This window comes from Macrotis lagotis, chromosome X (genome assembly GCF_037893015.1).
Source record: "Macrotis lagotis isolate mMagLag1 chromosome X, bilby.v1.9.chrom.fasta, whole genome shotgun sequence".
Taxonomy (NCBI): Eukaryota; Metazoa; Chordata; class Mammalia; order Peramelemorphia; family Peramelidae; genus Macrotis; species Macrotis lagotis.
In genome coordinates this window covers 635,446,994-635,467,814 of record NC_133666.1, presented here as the reverse complement: position 1 = coordinate 635,467,814, position 20,821 = coordinate 635,446,994, and the positions used below count along the sequence as shown (strand labels likewise).

The 20,821-nt window shown below is 34.1% G+C and overlaps 1 protein-coding gene and 1 pseudogene across 1 annotated transcript; both read right to left on the bottom strand.

The window, feature by feature from the left end:
* Positions 1 to 365: 365 nt before the first annotated feature.
* LOC141498218 (vomeronasal type-1 receptor 3-like) lies at positions 366 to 1,234 on the bottom strand (annotated as a pseudogene).
* Positions 1,235 to 10,492: 9,258 nt separating this feature from the next.
* On the bottom strand, positions 10,493 to 11,378 carry LOC141499500 (vomeronasal type-1 receptor 1-like). The gene is given in 2 exon segments (XM_074202193.1): positions 10,493 to 10,673; positions 10,675 to 11,378. Coding segments are annotated over 2 exon segments (885 nt in total).
* Positions 11,379 to 20,821: the final 9,443 nt, after the last annotated feature.

Genomic DNA, 20,821 nt, shown 5'->3' with positions numbered 1-20,821 from the left:
TCCTGTGTACATCATATTTGTATAGAATTGTTTTCATATTATTTATCCCATTTGACTATGAGCTCCTAGGGAGAAGGGACTCTCTTGTAGCTTTCTTTTTAACCCCCAGGAGTTTGACTTTGTATAAATGATCTAGGAGAGGATATATATAAGGAATAAACATTCTAATTTGCCACAGACTCTAAACTTCTGATGTCACTACAGAAGTGTTCCAGTACTGGTTCATATTCTCAAACTAGAAGCAATTCTAGGTTTTCTTCTTTGTGATAAGGGCCTTAATGGAGTGGGAAGCAGGGAGACAAAATCATCTAAGCCATCCTATATTCAAATTTTAGGACAATTTGAGAATCAATATCTTTTCTTGTTCAGAGAATGCAGCTGTGCTTGGGGGCTCTAGGGAGCAACACAAGAAGGCTAAGATTTGGAAAGCAAAGAAAGATGGCAGCGATGGTCAACAAATATTGGTTACTATCTATCTATATATAAATGAAATAAATTGATGGAATGAACTAAGTAAAAGCAGACAAAAATGCCCATCAGCAACAGGATGGTTTGAGTGGCTCTGACCTCTGGAGGAGTTTTGGATGAGAAGTCAGTACTATGAATGTTCTGGACTTGCTGGTGGTGTCTGTGCAGGAGGAACACCATGGAGCCATTGGTCCAAAACATGAGTCCCACACAGAGCACATTTCTCAGAGTTGTCATGATAAAGTAACTATATACATTCCCACTGAGCAATATATTAGATTCATACATATTGTTGGTGATATTCCTTGGTCTTCTCACATATATTGGTACAGAAATTTCTATCAAGATATTAAGGACCCAACAGAAGAGACAAAAAAGTAGAAATTTGTTCTGCAATTCTGGCTTTGAATTCTGACAGTGTGAAGTCATTGGGACTGATGGTGATGGCCTGAGAACAGCACAGAAGGCAGGTGAAGGAAATTGAAAGTCCCTGGGCAACTATGTACAGGAAAACTATAACTTGGTAGCCAACATTGTCCAAGGAATTATTTATCTCCAAAGCTTGCAGTATCTCTGGACTGCTTTTGCTTAGCAGCATAGTGATATTGACCAATAATGTCTGAATCAGAATCAAGTTTAATGGTCTTAATTTATGATCAGTTAGGGAATTCAACATTTAAAGAGAAAGGAGGAAGAAGTTTGTCAGGAACCCAATTGTAATCTTCAAGAGCAAAAGGATCCTGATGCAGACATCATTCATAAGCATTCTCTGTATGACCTGAAGGGACGATGAGCCTGCCTTACCTAGAGGGAAACAACAGTTGTGTGATTTTCACATTATGAGATTGGGGCACATGGGGAAAAACTCATAACGTGATTCCTTTCTACTTCTCATGTCTATGGCACTTGAAGTTAATTTTGTGAGCCCAAATGCTCATTCATTTTCCTTCAAATTCAACCCATCTTGAGTAGCAAAAGATTGAACTCAGAGCTGACTTAGGTGATCAGAGGAGAGAGTATGATCCATGCAGTGTTAGAGTTATTGTAATTTTCATGGCAGAACACTACCCATGAAACAAGTCAAAAATTGATCTCTGAAACAAGTCAAAAATTGATCTCTCTCTCCCTCCACATTGATTTGAAGGAAAAGAAATCATCTTTCCTTGAGTTCTGATGTTCTTGTTGATGTTGGAGTAATTCAGTCTTTATCTCCTCTACTTTTCAATCCCAAACAGTTTAGGAGCAGCAGGCCTAGGATTCAGTTATCATTTTACACCAATCTGAGGGGCTGAGGTGGACTGTGGGACAGAGCTGCTGTACTTCATTCTCAAAGAAGATCATAACTTCAGGGGAGGTGATGTCATGACAAGCACGTGAATTGGATTTGACTGAGGAGATGCTGTGCTCAGTCACCAGCTACACTTTCTCCTTCCAGAGTCATCTGGGTCTAGTGGCCAAACATAAATCAGGAAGACTGGAGATAGCTCTGGTTGCAAGGCAATCAGGGTTGACTTTCCCAAGGTCACACAGCTAGTTAGTGTCAGTTGTCTGAGGCCAGATTCAAACTGTGGTCCTCCTACCTATGAATTTGGCACAAAAGGGGAAAGAACTGCAATCGATTTTTAAAAAATCATATAATCATTATGTGTGTGTGTGTGTGTGTGTGTGTGTGTGTATACATGCACATGTATATATGCTCATATAAAGTGCAGTTTTATGTGCATATGTACATGTGAATATATAATTACATACCATAATGTACCTGTGAGTTCATCTAATTTCAGAACTCTGTGAACCATAACTCTCCTCTAAAATAACCTTTGTCTTCTTTATCTCAGTTCCCAGTACAGTGTTTTGTATATTTTATGTAATTAATTCATTTTAGATAAATTGATTTTGAGTGAGTTGACTTCTTCCATATTTTTTTCACTTAGAGTAATGGACTGGACAGTTCTAGTTGAGAAATATGTCAAGATGGTTATAGACTTCAATTGTAAGTTAAATGTGTCAATCTGACTTTAAAGTTCAAGTGAATTGCCTCTCTGAAAGACTTTCAAGTTAGCAAAATTTACTGTGTGTCCATTTAAGTGAAAGACAGCGAAGATACCAAAAGGAAAAAATGTCTTTCTTTCTCCTCAAGTAATTTATTATCAAATAGATAGGTAGACTATAAAATGAAAACATACAAATATGCTATACCATGAAGTGTGTTTAGGAAAAGGAGAACCAAGAAAAATTGTATGACAAGTTTGAAAAGTGAGAAATCAATTGTATTGCTGGAGGGAGAAGAGAGGGTGAGTAAAAGCTTCTTGGAGAAAGTGGCATTGGGTTTGATTTGGCATATGAAGAATGGGAGTAATTCCTATCAATGAAGATGTATATTGGGGAGAGAATTAAATAGAGGAAAAAGGTAAACTGCATTTTAACATTAAGATAATGTGGGCAATAAATGGATTTTAATAATTTATGCACAGTCAGTTGAATAGATATTAAATTCTTTTTCTTTTTTGGGGGAGGAGTGGTGAGGCAATGGGGTTAAGTGACTTGCCAAGGTCACACAGCTAGGTAATTATTTACTGTCTGAGGTCGATTTGAACTCAGGGTGGGTGCTTTATCCACTGTGCCACTTAACTGCCCCAAGCTATTAAATTCTTAAAGAAAAAACTAAGTGAATTACAAAGGGCAAAAAGGCAATGACCTATATAATTGAGGCCCTTAGTTTATATCTATCAGTGCTATAAAAATTTAACCAAAAATTAAACAAGAAATAAATTAATTGGCATGGCTAGGTGGTGCAGTGGATAGAGCACTGGCCCTGGAGTCAAGAGTACCTGAATTCAAATCTGGCCTCAGACACTTAATAATTGCATAGCTGTGTGGCCTTGGGGAAGTCACTTAACTCCATTGCCTTGCAAAAAAAAAACTTAAAAAAAAGGAAGAAGAGAGAAGATTCTGGGAAGATGGTGGAGTAGGTCTGAAAACTCCAGGATCTCCAAATTTCTTCCACAAAATGACATAATAATGTTTCAAAAGTGAAGGCAGAGTAGCAGAAATAAACAAAAGTTGAGGTAAGGTAGTTGTTTTCCTAAGATAAATAGGAAGGATCCCAGGAAAGATGACTTCTATCGGCAGAGGTCTGGCTTGAATCAAGTGCAAATACTTCCAGGCAGATTCTGAGAAATCTTCAAACTACAAGTCTTGGGTACAGCTCAGTTTGGAGGCAGTCTCTACCCTCAGGAGTTTCTTATCTTACCTACAGTGTGGGATCAGAAGGCTGATTAGGAAAACATTGAAAAACCTTTCACTGTTGAGGGATGCCAAGCACAGCTCTACTGATCAGATACAGTCTAGACTGTGACTCCAAAGGGAAAGGATGTAACACACACCTGGTGAATGCATTTTCTGTGGGGTGGGGACTCTGCCTATAGCGGGCACTTACAGGAGGAGAGTGGAACCTCTGGCTTTGGGTTCCAGGGCAAAGGGGAAAACTGAAGTTTCCAGCCTTGAGAGGGAATTCAGGGATCAAGAATATTTGCAGGATAGCATGACAGGTCCTAATCACGGCTTAGGGGTGGAGAAGAGTACCTCAGAGTGGGTCCTATATAGAGCTCAGAAAATAAGAGTAAGAAGGACCTGAAACCCAAGGTACTATTCACCACATGTCGGGACTAGCACCTGCTAACATAAAATAAAACAAAATAAAGAGAAAAGTGAATAAGCATGGGAGAAAAAACCCAACCAATAACTACGATCTGTTTTCACATTCAGAAGATAGTGGATCTAAAAAGCCACTCCATTTTCCATGAGAAATGTGTAATAGTCACAAGCCCCAAAAGAGTTCTCAGAAGAACTTTAAAAATCAAATAATAGAAATCAGAAAAATTTAGAAAAATTAGAGTAATCAAGAATTTAAGAAAATTTTTAAAAAGAATGTCAACCAACTGGAAGAAGTGAGTAAAAATCTTAAGAACATAATTCTTTGAAAACTAGAATTGAGGGCAGCTAGATCACAGTGGATAAAGAATTGGCTTTGGAGTCAGGAGGATCTGAGTTCAAATTTGGTCTCCAATACTTACCTAGCTACATGACCTTAGGCAAACCACTGAATCCCATTCCCTTGAAAAAACCAAAAAAGGAAAAAAAGAAAAGAAAACTAGAATTAGGCATGGAAAAGCTAATGATGTTATAAGGCACTAAGAAATAATAAAACAAAATCAAAGGAAGGAAAAAAAGAAGACAGTATGAAAATCTTCATTAGAAAAGCAACTGGTCTGGGGAACAGATAGAAGAGAGACAATATAAGAATTGTTAGACTAGCTGAAAGTTATGATAAAAAAATAATCTTTATATAATATTACAAGAAATCATTAAAGAACATTACCCTAACATTCTAGAATAAAAAGGTAAATCAATAATAGAAAAATTCTACCAATTACATGTGAAAGAGATTCCAAGAGGAAAAAAATTACAGGAATAACACAGTAAAGATTCAAAGCTCTCAGGATAAGGAGAAAAGCTAAAAAAAAGCTAAAAAAAACCTTTTGAACATTGCAGGGCTACAATCAAGATTCCACAAATTCTAGTAGCTTCTATATTGTAGGACTGTAGGTCTTGGAATACTAAATTTTATAGAGCAAAAGACCTGGCATTATGTATGACCAAGGGTACTCTGCAAAGTAGAATCCTGAATGAAAAATGGAACATTTAACAGAATGAAGGATTTTCAGATATCTGTGACAAAAAAAGAGTAGAACTTAATAGAAAATTCAACATGCAAGATTCAGGAGAAATATAAGGTACATATTAAAACCAAGTATAAGGAACTCAATGAGGTCAAATTTGTTACTGTTATATGTGTCACCATTATTTGGATAATTTGAAAGAAAGGGGACTGAGAACTGTCTATGGTAGAGTGAATCTAAAATATAAAATTTCAGGGAAGAGATAAAAAGGAGCAATTATTTCACACAAGTGAGGTGTGAAAGGAAGACAAAATAGAGATGCAAGTGGGGGTGGAGGTCTGGTAGTACCGAACCCTTACTCTCATTGGAAATTGGTCAAAGAGGGAACAAATCTGAAAGGGTATAAAAGTCTAAGTTTAGACAGAAATAAGAAGGAGAGGGCATAGGATAAGGGAAAACTCTTAGGAAGATAGATTATGGGTGAGTGTTGGTGGAGAAGACAAGGGAGGGACTGTTAAATTAAACAGTAGGAAGTCTAGATGGGGTGAAGAAGTATACTAAATAAATGTGGATGCATCTGATGAAAGATGTGAGAAGGATAGTCAGAAAAATAGGTTGGAGGGAAATATGCAAGTAATAATAACTGTGAATTTGAATGTGATGAATTTACTTATAAAATGAAAACTGATGGTAGAATGAATTAAAAATGTGAACACAACAATATGCCACTTCAGAAAACACAAGGAAAATGAGACATACACAGAGAATTAAAATAAAGTGCTAGAGTAGAATTTATTTTGTATAAAAAAGCAGACATAGTAATCATGACCTTAGTCAAGATTAAAGCATTGGAAGATTTAAAAGAGAAAAATAGGGAAACTATGTGTCACTGATTTTATTCAATGTTGTTTAAGATCATTTAAAATAAGTAGGTTGTATAAAATTCCTGAAAGTATGTCTGCCAAAACAGGTTTGGTACTACATGAACATAAATATAAAAGCCTTTATACAAAAATAATCCGATTTAAATAACTGGAGAAACATTCATTGTTTATGGATTGGCAAAGCTAATATAATAAAAATGATAATTTTGCTTGATGAGTATTTGTTGAATGCAATTCTAAATTATTTTCTGAGTTAGAAAAATAATAATAAAATTCATTTGGAAGAATAAAAGGTCAAGAATTTCAAAGAAATTAAGGGAAAAAAAGGTAAAAGAAGGTGATTTAGCAATGCCCAACCTTAAACTAAATTATAAAATAGTAAATAGCAAAACTATTTGGTACTGACTCAGAAATAGAAAGGTAGATTAATGGAACAGAACAGTAGTACAGGACTACTTTATGTTTGACAAATGCAAACATTTATGTTTTGGGGATAGGAATTCTTTATTTGGTAAAAATTGGAAAACTAAAAAGTGGTTTGGCAAGAATTGGGCAGAGATCAACATATTAAACCATGAAAACATGAACTCAAAATAAAGGAAGCCATCACAAGAAAATTAGAACTTTTATTTTGATATTACCTATCAGACTCAGATCGGAGAATAATCTATGAAGAAAGGATAATGTAAAATATTTTAAATTAATAAATTTTTATATAAATAAAACCAATATAATGAAGATAAAAAGAAAAGCAGAAAATTGCTAAAAAATTTTCATAGACAATCTTTCAAATGAAGGTCTCATTTCACAAAATTATAAAGAATTTTGTCAATTTTATAAGAATATGAGTCATAACCAATTGATAAATGGTCAAGGAATACTGACATATTTTTTGATGAAGAAATAAAAACTATATATAATCATATGAAAAATTCTCCAAATCATTATTGATTAGAGAAATGCAAATTAAAACAATTTTGAGATATCATCTTAAACTTATCAGATTGTCTAATGTAATAGATACCTTTTAATTGAGGAATGATCAAAAAGCTGTGGTACATGATTGTGATGGAATACCACAGTGATATAAGAAATTATGAACTGATTGATTTAGAAAAATATGAAAAGACTTGGACCTTTGAAGGAAGATACTATTTATTTCCAGAGAAAGAAGTGCCAAATAGAAATATGCAAAGTATGATCTTACATATATGTGTGTGTGTGTGTGCCTATGTTTAATTGTAGCTTTCTCCAGAGCATGTGGAGGAAGAGAAAAAATATATAGATTCAGAGGAAAATTTGACAGGATAGAAAAAATATGCAAAAAAGCAAAATATCCATATGCAAAATCATTTAAAGATCAAAGGACCTTAAAGATAAATGCAGAGATAAATTGAGAATGATGAATTTCATCAATCATAAGACATAAAATTTCTAATTAGAGCACTTTAGAAGACAAGCAACATGTCATCTATTTTAAATATATGGAAGAATATAGATTAAAAGTCCACAAATTGTCAGCCAAGAGAAACTGCAAACTTAAATTGCAAATAAGGCAATGTTTAAACTTCAAAATTTATGTATCTAATAATACATACTACCAATTCATCTAAGAGTACAATCAAGAGAAGTTAATTTGCATTGAGCAAGGTTATTCGTTGTCTATGAGAAATCAAAGAATTTGAATGTGATGTCCTAAAAAAGCAAAAGAGATCATGATGGGCCTTAGAATAGCATATTTTGTCAGGATAAATCTATTGATCAATTTAAAAGGGTAGACTTTTAACAAAGGGGAGATAGATATTTGAGATATTCCTCCAAAATGAGCCATTAGAAAGTAGAATTTATATACATAACTATAAAATTATTTGATGTCTTTAGATTTTAAGTCAGGGAAATATTTCCTCCTTATAGTAGGAAAGAATATTTCTTTCTTTTCTTTTAGGTTTTTGCAAGGCAATGGGATTAAGTGGCTTGCCCAAGATCACACAGCTAGGTAATTATTAAGTGTCTGAGGCTGGATTTGAACTCAGGTACTCCTGACTCCAGGGCCAGTGCTCTATCCACTGTATTACCTAGCCACCCATAAGGAAGAATATTTCTAAAAGAAAAAGGAAGGAGAAAGGAAATCATGTAAATTAATCAATTTATCAAATTAGTTTGATTATACACACACACACACCTGTGAACCTTCCACTTCTGTAAGGATGTAGATGTAGGTATCTTCTCACATCTCTTCTTTGGGAATCATCTTTTTTCTTTGTGATTTTTCATTACTCACTTGTGATTGTTTTTACTTCTTTCTTCCCTTTATTTTGGTGTCATCATCATGAAGATTATTTCTTGGTTCTGCTTACTTCACTTCCATTAATTCAAGTCTTCCCTTGTTTCTCTTTATTCATTCTTTTGTTGTCTTTTACAGCACATGACATTTACATACCACAGTTTGTTTAGCCATTCCGCAGTTGATATGCATGTTCTTTGTTTCCATTTCTTTGTTATAAGAAAAAATGTCACTATCAATATTTATATATATATATGTATATATATATAAATATATATATATATATATATATATATATATATATACTTCCTTCTTATTGTCAACCTTTTTTTTGGGAGTAGGCATGGCCCAAATAATAAAATGAACTTCCAGAGACAAAGTTATAATCTTGCAAAATATGTTTATACTGTTTTATGAACAACACTGGATTTTAATGAAGCTCAAGGGAAATAAAATTATCAAAAAATAAGGCAAAGTAAAAACATAGAAGAAATTCGAATATCAGAATCTACTCAGAAAAAGCAAACTTTTGAGTTGGTACATGACAGCTATTTTAAATTACAAGAATCATGAGATACAAAAACCTTATACTTCTCAGTGGCCCCAGGAGATAAACAATTCAGAAAAAATGTTAAAAGTTTGAGTAAAGAAAACTTCTTTCATTGGAGTGACATAATCATATATTGAAATAGTAGGTGCCCTCTCATTAGAAGTTTCAAATAAAGTTGATTAAACTTTTTTTTTTGTCAAATTGTTTAGTGAACATTTTTTCGGCTATGATTTGGATTATAAGATCTCAAAGATTTCTGCCAAATCTGAGATCATATGCTTCTGGTTGTTTATATGATTACCTAATGAATAATGAAGGTAACATCTAAAATTACTTTGGAATTTTGAATTATTGATAAGGGTCACATTTTATTTAAGATCACAATGTGGGTGTGTGTGTTTACACTTTGGAAAGAACTGGGACTAAGACCTTACATTATACTCCTCACTCAACATCAGAGAATTCATACTGGAGAGACACCCATAAATGTAAGGAAAGTGAGCAAATCATTATTATTATTATTATTATTATTATTTTTATTTTTTTTAGTTTTTGCAAGGCAATGGGGTTAAGTGGCTTGCCCAAGGCCACATGGCTAGGTAATTATTAAGTGTCTGAAGTTGAATTTGACCTCAGGTACTCCTGACTCCAAGGCCAGTGCTCTATCCACTGCGCCACCTAGCCGCCCCCTTGAGCAAACCATTATCAATGAATTCATACTACAGAAAAACTCCAGTTCACCTTCCCCTCACCTATCAAGTTAATCTTAAATGGAGGTCTATCCACATCACCAATCAGGATCAAATATAAAATCCACTGTTTGGCATTGAAAGCCCTTTATAAACTGACTTCATCCTAACTTTCTAGTTTCCTTATATTTTACCATCCTTTTTATGTTTTGATCTGCTGTGACAATTGGCCTCTTCACTGATTTTTGAATACTGTACTCTATTTCCTGATTCTGTATGATCACCATCTGTCCCATATGTCTATGCTGAGGATTTTCACTTTCCTATGTGTAATGGCTTCCCTGACTTCCTTCAAGTTCCAAGAAATCTTTTCTTGACCCCACCCCTTTAATGTTAGGCCCTTTCCTTTCTTGATTATTTTCAACTTGTCCTCTATGAATCTTCTTTGTATATAGTTGTTTTCATATTATTTACCCCATCTGACTATAAGCTCCTAGAGAGAATGGACTCTCTTATAGCTTTCTTTTTAACCCCTAGGAAGTTGACTTTGTATAAATGATCTAGGAAAGTTTGTAAGGAGTGAAACATTCTACTTTGGATCATATGCTAAACTTTCTTTTTAGTTTTGCAAGGCAGTGGGATTAAGTGGCTTGCTCAAGACCACACAGCTAGGTAATTATTAAGTGTCTGAGACCGGATTTGAACCCAGGTACTCCTGACTCCAAGGCCCATGCTTTATCCACTATGCCACCTAGCTGCACCCTGCACTAAACTTTTGATGTAATTACAAAAGGGTTCGAGGACTAGTTCATGTTTTCAAATTAAAACTTTTGAAGTTCTTCTACCTTGTGACAAGAGCTTTATAATGGAATGGGAAACACGAGTGCAGTGATGTGAAATTTTTATTCAAATTGATATTCAAACTTTATGACAATTCAAGAATCAATACTTTTTTCTGTCCAGAGACTGAGGTTGTGCTTGGGGGCTCTAGGTAGCAACACAAGAGGGTTAAGGGTTGGGAAGCAAAGAGATAGAAACCCAGAGATGGTTAACCAGTTTTGATTTCTATCTAAATAAGTGAGAGAAATCAAAGTGATGGAGCGAAGTAAATAAAAGTGCCATCAGCAAGAGAATGGTGTGGGTAGCGCTGACCTCTGCAGGAGTTCTGAATAAGTCAGAACTATGAAAGTTCTGGACTTGGTGGTGTCTGTGCAGGTGACGTATCATGTTGCCACTGCTCCAAAACACGAGTCCTATACAGATCATATTTCTCAGAGTCATCATGATAAAGTAACTTTCTATAAACATTCTTATTGAGCAATACACAATGTAAGATTCATATGTATTGTTGGTGATGCTCCTTGGTCCTCTCACAAATATTAGCACAGGAATTTCTAACAGTGTATTAATGATCCAGCAGATGAAACAAAAAATAGAAATTTGTTCTATAATTCTGACTATGAATTTTGACAGTATGGAGTCATTGGAACTGATGGCGATGGCCTGAAAACTACACAGAAGGCAGATGAAGGAAATTGAAAGTCCCTGGGCAATTCTGTAAAGGAAAAATATGATTTTGCATCCACCATTGTCCAAGAAATTAATTATCTCAAAAGCTTGCAGTATTTCTGGGTTTCCTTTGCTTACCAGCATAGTAATGTTAGCCAGTAATAGTTGGATCAGAATCAAGTTTAGTGGCCTTAATTTATGAGCAGGTAGGGCATTCAAAATATAAAGAGAAAGGAGGAATAAGTTTGCCAGGATCCCAATTGGAATCTGGAATAAAAAAAAGATTCCGATGCAGACATCATTAATAAGCATTTTCTGTATGTCTTGAAGGGAAGATGAGCCTGACTTACCTAGAGGGAAAGAACAGTTTGTGACTCTTATGTTATGAGATTGTGGCATATTGGAAAAACTTAAACCATGATTCCTTTCTACTTCTTATGCCTATGGCACTTGAAATTAATATTGAGGGATGCTAGAAAGAATTTGAATAAATTACTCATTCTTATTTTCTTCAAATTCAAACTATCTTGAGGAGCAAAAGACTGAGCTCAGAGTTGGATTAGTGATCGGAGAAGAAAGAATGATTCTGGCAATGCTGCAGTCACACTGATTTAAAGGGGGAAAAATCACTTTTCCTTGAGTTATAGTGTTCTTATTGCTCTAGAACCAAATTAACCTTTTCCACTTTACTTTTCAAACAGCTTAGGGGAATCAGGCATATACCTAGGATCCAGGATCATTTCATACAAATCTTAGGAACTAGGATGAACCTAGTGACAGAGCTGCTGAACTAAGAAGTTAATGCAAAAGGGGAAAAAAGAGCTGCGATCATTTCCAAAAAAGCTCATAATCATATATACATGTATAAGCATATGCATATATATGAAAATATTCATATTAATATAATAAACAATATATTTAACTTACAATGAATAAATAAAATATAAATAAATAATAAAATGTGAATAGAAATATATATTTTCACTCCTGAAATTTAATGGCCAAAAATCTACCTGTGAATTCATCTAGTTTCAAAATTCTGTCAACCATGACTCTTCTCTAAAATCATCTCTTTTTCTCTCTCCCCTTGCTGAATATCGGTGACATTATAGAGGTTACATAAATGGCATATTCTTTTTAAAAAATTGTCAGAAAGAAGTAAAATCTGTGAGTAATCATGTCCATAGTCCCAATATTTCTGTAATCTTGAAAGCAGTTTAAAAAATAAGAATATAGGTATCTAAATTTCACAACTTATTTTTTTAATTATGAAAAGTTGGAGGAAGATACAAAGATCTAAGCAAAGAAAGTTTTTAAAATGTGGTACATGAATATAATGTAATTTATGAATATATGTGAGAACTGTGATTTTGTTACTAGGAGAATACTTGGAGTGGTAAATCTTTCCACACAAACTACATCCATCATTTATTAAGTAGGTTAGAAGGAGGGAATTGTTTGGAGTACAAAGTGGTCATTTGATTTGCCTAGGCTTACAAAACTTAGCAAATGTCAATATTAGGATTTGAATTTAGTATTTTCAACTATTCCAAACTGTATCCATAATGTGATACAAAATTGAAATGAAAAGTAATGTCACCACATAAGAGGATTATAAAATTGAAACATTTATGAAGTAACACAAGGTGGGAAACTCCACTAGCCTAGTCCACCCAAGAACAGAGCTCATACAAAAATGAAGGAGATCATTTTGATGAAGATTTAGCTGGAATGACTGAATTTTTTTGAAGAGTATTGAAAATTTCTTTGAAATTCATATATTTTAAAAGTAAAATATTATAAAACAAGACAAGTTTTTTTGTGTGTGTTTTTGCAAGGCAAATGGGATTAAGTGGCTTGCCCAAGGCCACACAGCTAGGTAATTATTAAGTGTCTGAGATCGGATCTGAACCCAGATACTCCTGACTCCAGGGCTGGTGCTTTATCCACTGTGCCACCTAGCTGTCCCAGTAACAGTCTTCTAATGGGATTTTAAATCTGAGGCAAGTCAAGTTTCATTTTCCCACCATACTTCAATTTCCACCCCACTCCTCAGCTTATCATTTGATACTATTACCCATTAGCTTTTCCCTATGCATTTCAAGTTTTATAAATTCTGAAAAGACACCCTGGGTTTCTTCCTAGGATTGACCAAGCTATCATTGTAACTCAGGTCCCCATCTTCCCTCACTTGGACTATTTCAGTAGCCTCCTAATTGGTTTTCTTTTCTAATTCTTCTCCTTCCTAGCAACACAGTTGCTAAAATCATTTTCCTGCAGCATTATCCTTCTTGCTTCATATGTATACTTCTATTAAAATCCATCAACCAATCAATGCCCATTTTATATATGCCTATTAAAGTACTTCAGCAGATGGACAAATAAGACAAAATCCCTGATTTGCCGTCAAGGAATTTAAGTTCTATCATCATTTGAAAACTTTTTTAGGACACTTAAAACCTAAGTAACCAGATGCCAATCTATCCTTATTGACATATTTTATTTTTCTTCCTGAAATCTATGGTTCAGGAAAGCCATTTTTACTTTTCTTTTCCTCATCCATGAGATATGATCTCCCTTACTTTTGCATAGGCTGCTCTCCAGGCTTAGAATGTATTCCTCCACATCTTCATTTCTTTAAATCCATAGGTACCATCAAAACTAATCTCACGTGGCACTGCCTACATTTTTTCCTTGATCCCTACATCCTCCCCCCGCCACACACACACACATTTATAGAAAAAGAAAAGTTTCTAGATCCTGAAGGTGAGAGATAGAGATATCTAGTGACACAAGGGTGGGATCTTCTGCTGCCAGTCAGGTAACTTTGTCAGTGGTGCTTATAATGGCTTATGTCTGCAAAAACAAAGATATTCCCCAATGTGAGTATAAATCACTTAAATCATTGAGCATATTATATATTCACTAAAAAGAGGAAAAGAAAGGGAGATCAGGAATGAGAAAAACTTAGACATGGGAGGAAAGATAAAGCCAGACCATTCCCACGTCTCACATCAGAAATAATTGATAAAATGATAGACATAGTCCATATAAGATTTCGAGGCTTCCTCTTACAATCAATACTCAGCATTAATATTTCACTCTTGAGAGTTTCCCTCTAAACCAACTTCACTAGAATATAGAAAATCAAGAGGGATAATGAGCTCTAGTTCACCCACTTTCTGAATGGTCCTTTCTGTTCTCCAAAATGCAAAGTTCTAAGCCCAACATCTGGTTCTCTCCACTACTTGCCTATCCACATGTTTTAGGATACAATGATTCTTACCAGTTTGTTCTCTGCTGTCAGTGTGAATACCAGTGCTGTGTGTGCAGTCAACAGACTGGGATGATTTATAGGAATATGAGTTCCTGAGCTCCAAATTCCTAAGAGCTGTCTTTAGTACATCACCCACTAGAGAAATGGCACTAACTGCTGGGGGATTATCTCCAAAGAAAGAATCAATCTTTTCCCAGATGCAAATTGTGAACTACAATGATGATTAATAATCAACTCTACATTAAATGACTGAAAGTGCTGAGACTTCAACATTTCTGCAAAGTAAATAGAATGATGTAGGAACCAGGAAAAGAAGGAATATTGAATCCCTGCAGCTCTAATGAAAGTTTGTTGTGTCTGACCTATTGGGACAGTATAAGTTCCATTTACAAGTTAAATTCCTGTTTATTTATTTATTTATTTATTTTTGAGACACAGACACATGTCATACCAGGGAAATAGTTATATCTCATTTTTGGCTTTTTGTGTAGAAGTGACCACTTTAATCAAGATTAATTAATGAAAACTATGTGGAGGGGCAGCTAGGTGGCGCAGTGGAGAGAGCACAGACCCTGGAGTCAGGAATACCTGAGTTCAAATCTGTACGCAGACACTTAATAATTACCTAGCTGTGTGGCCTTGGGCAAGCCACTTAACCCCATTGCCTTGCAAAAAGCCAAAACAAAACAAAAAAAAAAACAAGAAGAAAACTATGTGGAGTTTAAATCTCAAATATCCCATATCTTTCCTATTACTCTAGAAGGCAACACCATTTTCCCAGTACCTCAGGCTCTAACCCTAGGAGTCATCCAGGATTTCTCACTCCCTTTCACTGCCCCTCCTACCTGTCCCATCTCCCCATCCAAACTGTTGTCTGTTGTTTTTGCCTTGGCAACATCTTTTTAAAATGTCTCCTCTCTTCTGAGGCTGCCACCACTCTAGTGCAGGCCCTCATCCCTCACACATAGAGCACTGCACTGATCTGTTTGTGGGTCTGGCTGCCTCAAGTCTTTACCCACAACAGTCCATTCTCCATTTACCAATAAAGGGATTTTCCTAAGGCGCAGGAACCTCAACAAACTCCATTGGCTCCCTATTTCTTCTAGGTTCAAATACAAAATGCTCTGTTACATCCAATCCCCTTCCAGTCCATTTAAATCTTAACCCCTGACATTTCTTCTTTAGGCCAGTGACTCTGGCCTGTTGGTTGTTCCACAAACAGACAATCTATCTTCTTTTTCCAGCCATTCTTTGACTTTTTCCTTGTGTATAATAATCTTACTTCTCTGCTCAACCTACTAAATTCCCTGGTTTCTCCTAAATCCTAACCAAAAATCCTACCTTTTTTGGAAGCCTTTACCAGCAACTTTTAATTCTATTGCCTTCCTTATTTTAAGTATTTCTTCTTTATTCTGTTACTAGCTTGCTTGCTATATATTTGTTATTATATTGTCTCCTCCATTTGATTGTGTGCTCCTTGAGGTAGGGACTGAATTTTTCAAAATCTCTTTTTTGTACTTGGGAAATAGTAGGCACTTAATAAATGCTTATTGATTGATTGGTTTTTGTCCTGGAGTGCTTCTTTCCTTTCAGAATCATGCTATCACCCTTCCTCCTGCAATTTCTGAAGGCCACAAAAGAGTTTTGTGTGATTTGAATTCCCTTTTCATAACCTCTTATGTTAATGTGATGAACTAATACAAAAAGTAGAATTTAGTGGAATAAGGGGTAGCTAGGTGGCACAGCGGATAGAGCACTGGCCTTGGAGTCAGGAGTACCTGATTTCAAATCTGGTCTCAGACACTTACTGGTTACCTAGTTGTGTGGCCTTGGGCAAGCCACTTAACCCCATTTGCCTTGCAAAACTTAAAAACAAATTTAGTGGAATAAATGAGAAAAAATCCAAATTAAAAAAATTTTTTTTTAAAAAAAATACAAATTAGGGGTTATAAAACATCTATTATACATCAAGTGAATTAAAAAAAGTTGTAGTAGCTCTGATATCAGACAGGGTAAAAGTAAAAAAGATCTTTTTTGATACCAAAATGCATGTAACAAAATAAAAACAAGTAAATTAAAGCATTAAAAAATTGGATTAAAAAAGCCAATTTTAATAATTAATAAAATAACAGTTGTTTTTAATAATAACATGCTATTTACAATTCAATAACAAAGATCATAGGGAAACATCCACTGCTCCTTAATGGAATACAAAAACTGCAAGTGTGATTTTAAACAGGGAAAAAGAAGAGAATAAAAAGTATAAAAAGGCAAATTATTTTTTAATAAGGTAATGAGGACAATAAATTGATTTCAATAATTTAATTTACATGTACCCAATTGCATAGATACCAAATTATTAAAGAAAAAACTAAATTAATTACAAGGGACAAAATACAATAAACTATAATAATTGAAGCCCTTAACTTACCCCTCTCAATTCTATATAAATTTAATCAAAAAATAAACAATTAAGAAATTTATGGCATGAGGAGAATTTTAATAAAAGCAGGTATTATAAATTTCTGAGAATTTCAAAAAGGAAGTAGAAGGATCCATTTTTAATCCTCATTTGTTTATGGCACTTTTTATAAAAATTGATCCTCTTTTAAATGACTAAAAAAAGTCACAGGCAAATGCTGAAAAGTAGAGCTATACTTATTCTTTTCTGTATACAATGAAATAAACAAGGGTCATTGAAAAGTATTAAAATCAACTGGAAATTAATTCACTTAAAAGATTTTTGGTTCAAAGAACAAATCTTAACAAGAATAGATAATTTAAATATAGCATCGTCAAAGATAAAACAATATTCTGAAATTTTTGCATTGCAGTCAGAGCAGTCATTAGGTTAAAATTCAAATTTCTAAATATTTTTATTAAGAAAAGGGAAGAAAAAGAGAGTGGCTTGTGGGAAGTTGTTGGAGTAGGTCAGGAAACTTCAAGGTCTCCAAATATCTTTCACAAAAAGACAAAATATTGTTTGAAATTGAAAGGAGAGTAGCAGAACGAAAAACAAGTTGTTGTAAAGTAGTTGTTGTCCTAAGATAACCTGAGAGCACCCCAGAAAAGAAGACTTCTAGTGGAAGAGGTTTGGCTTGAATCCAGCGCAAACACCTCCAGTGCAAACAACAGATTCTGAGGAATCATCAAACAAGACCTGGGAGCAGCTCAGTTTGCTGGGAGCCTCCACTTCAGCAATTTTTATCTTACAGACAGAGTGGGGGTCAGAAGACTGAGTAGTAGAACATAGAAAGACCTTTCATTGTTGACAGATGCCAAGCACAGCTGTGTTGACCAGACACATCCCAGCCTATGGTTGCAAGGGAGAAGGATCTAGTGCATTCCTGGTGAATATATTAACTGAAGGGTGGGGACCCTGCTTACTGTGGTTTCTTGTAGGAGAGTAAAGTCCCTGGTTTTGGGTACCAGGACAAAGGGGAGAGCTGAAGTTTCTAACTTTGGAAGATTGCAGGGAGCAGGAACACTTCCAGAATGGCAAGGCTGGGGCGGGGGGCTGGTTCTGGCTCAGGTGTGGAGAGGGGTTTCCCAGATTGGGTTCTCCCTAGAACTCAGAAAATAACAGTAAGAAGGTCCTGAAGAAGGTCCTGAAGCCTGGGATACCATTCCCTATCCTTACAACTAGAATCTGCTAAAATAAAATAAAATGAAATAAAGAAAAAATGAGTAAGACAGCTACTACGGTGATAGAGATGATCTGGTTTCATATTCAGAAGAAGAGAGTGAAGTTAAAAAAAATCACTCTTTTTTTCAAAGAGAAATATCAAATATCCCAAAAAGAGTTTGTGCAAGAACATAAAGAGGACTTTACAAATCAAATAATATAGATCAAAGAAAAATTGAGAGAAAAGAGTAATCCAAGAAAATAAAGAAAAATTTTAAAATAACATCAACTAACTGGAAGAAGAGAGTAAAAAATCTCAAGAAGAAAATTTCTCAAAACTAGAATTGGGCAAAGGAAAGTTCATGTTATAAGATGCCAAGAAATAATATAACAATATCAAAACAATGAAAAAAAAGAAGAGAAACATTTCCTCAGAAGATCAGCTGATCTGGAGAACAGATGGAGGAGAAGCAGTAAAAAAAATTGTTAGACTACCTGAAAGTTATGACCAAAAAATGATATAATAATATAAGAAATTATTAAGGAAAATTGGTCTGAAGTTCTAGAAGAAAGTAAATCAGAAATAGAAAAACTCTGCCAATCACCACTTGAAAGAGATCTCAGAAAGAAAAATTACAGGAATATCACAGCCAAGTTTCAAACTCCAAGGAAAAGGAGAAAATACTGCAAGAAAATAAGTCAGAACTACAATCTGGATTCCACAAGACTTAGTACCTTCTACGTTGAAAAACTAATCTTGGAATATTATATTTTATAGAGCAAAAGATATGATGATATGATTAAGAATCATCATACAATAAAGTATAATCCTTAATGAAAAAAAAGGTGACATTTAACAAATTGAAGGACTTTCAAGTATGTGTGACAAAAGAAATTAATGAAAGATTTAATATACAAGATCCAGGAGGAAAATAAAAAACATATAAGATCAGTTATAAGGGTTTCAATAATTTCAGATTTCTTAGTTCATTATACAAGAAATTGTTATCAGTACTCTTACGACTGTCATCATTATTTGGGTCATTTGGAAAAAAGGCTTGAACTCAGTCATATATGATAGGGTGATTCTAAAAAATAAAATTGCCTGATAGAGATTAAGAGGAATAATCATTTCACATAAAAGGGGAATGAAAGGAGAAAGTGATAGAGAAGAAGTGGGTGTCAAGGGCTGATATTGCTGGTCCCTTACTCTCATTGGAAATTGGTCAAAAAGGGAATAAATCTGAAACGGTATAAAAATCTTTTAAATTTCAAAAGAAACAAGAGGGGGTGGGGAAGGGACTTTTAGAAGGGTATGTGGATTGAGATTTGGATGGGGAGGGGATAAAGAGAAGCTTTTAGAAAGATAGGTAGATAAGGGGAAAGAGAGGGGAAAGAAATAAATTAAATAAATGAGGAGGGATTGGGTAAATGATGACGGGAGAATGATTGTCAGGAAAAACAGGATGGAGGGAAATACAAAACTAAGTCAGAATTTGAAAGGGATGAATTTACTCATAAGATGAAGATGGATAGCAGAATGAATTAAAAATCTGAGTTTAACAATATCACAGTGAAAATTAGACATACACAGAGCGTCAAAATAAAATGCTGGAGTAGAATTTATTATGTAAAAAAAGCACAGGTAGTAATAATGACCTTAGTCAAAGTTGAAGCTCAAGTAGATTTAATTAAAGAGAAAAAGAGGGAAACTATACTATGTGTCACTAATATTATTCAGTATTCCAGTTAAGTAGACTGCATAAAATACTGGAGGATATACAGGCCAAAACGGGTATAGGTACTACATGAACATAAATATAAAAAACTTTATGCAAATAAAATCAGATTTAAATAACAGGAAAAATATTCACTGTTCATGTGCTGGCAAAGCCAATATAATAAAAATGACAATTTTACTATATGAATCTATTTGTTTAATACAATGCTAAAAACTAATTTTATTGAGTTAAGAAATTATAACAAAATTTATTTGGAAGAATAAAAGGTCAAGAAGTCCAAAGAAACTATGGAAAAAAGTTAAATGAAGGTAAAACTAAATTATATAAATTATAAGTAGCAAAAAAATATAGTTCTGTCTCAGAAATAGAAAGGTAGATTAGTGGAATAAAGTAGATAAACAGTACACAGTAGTAAATGACTATATTAGCTTTGTGTTTGACAAAAATTAAGATTTATGTTTTTTTGGATAGGAATTCATTATTTAGTAAAAATTATTGGGAACCAAAAGGCAGTTTGGCAGAAATTGGGATTAGGCTAATATATTAACCCATGTTCCAAGGTAAGATTAAAATGGATGCATGACCTAGAGATAAAGGGAGTCATCACAAGAAAATTAGAAGAAAATTTATTCTGATATTACTTTTCTATGAATAAAGGAAAATTTTGAGCATTTTAAATTCAAAAGTTGTCACAAAACCAATATAATCAATATTTGAAGAAAAGCAGAAGACAAAATTTTATTGTACTATCTTTAGATAAGGGTTTCATTTCACAAATTTATAAAGAATTTTGTCAACTTTAAAAAAACACGAGTCATATCTCAATCTATAAATGATCAAAGGATATGAATGGACAGGTTTTTTTGATGAAGAAATAAAAATTATATATAATTAGGTGAAAAATGCTCTAAATGATTATTGTTGAGATAAATGAAAATTAAAACAATTCTGAGATATCATCTTTACCTGTCAGATTGTCCAAAATGTTAGATGCCCTTCAATTGGGGAATCATTAAAAAATCTGTTGTAAATCATTGTGTTGATAAACTATAAGAAATAATGTTTAAGAAATAATGCACTGCTTGATTGAGAAAAGCATGGAAGAACTCAG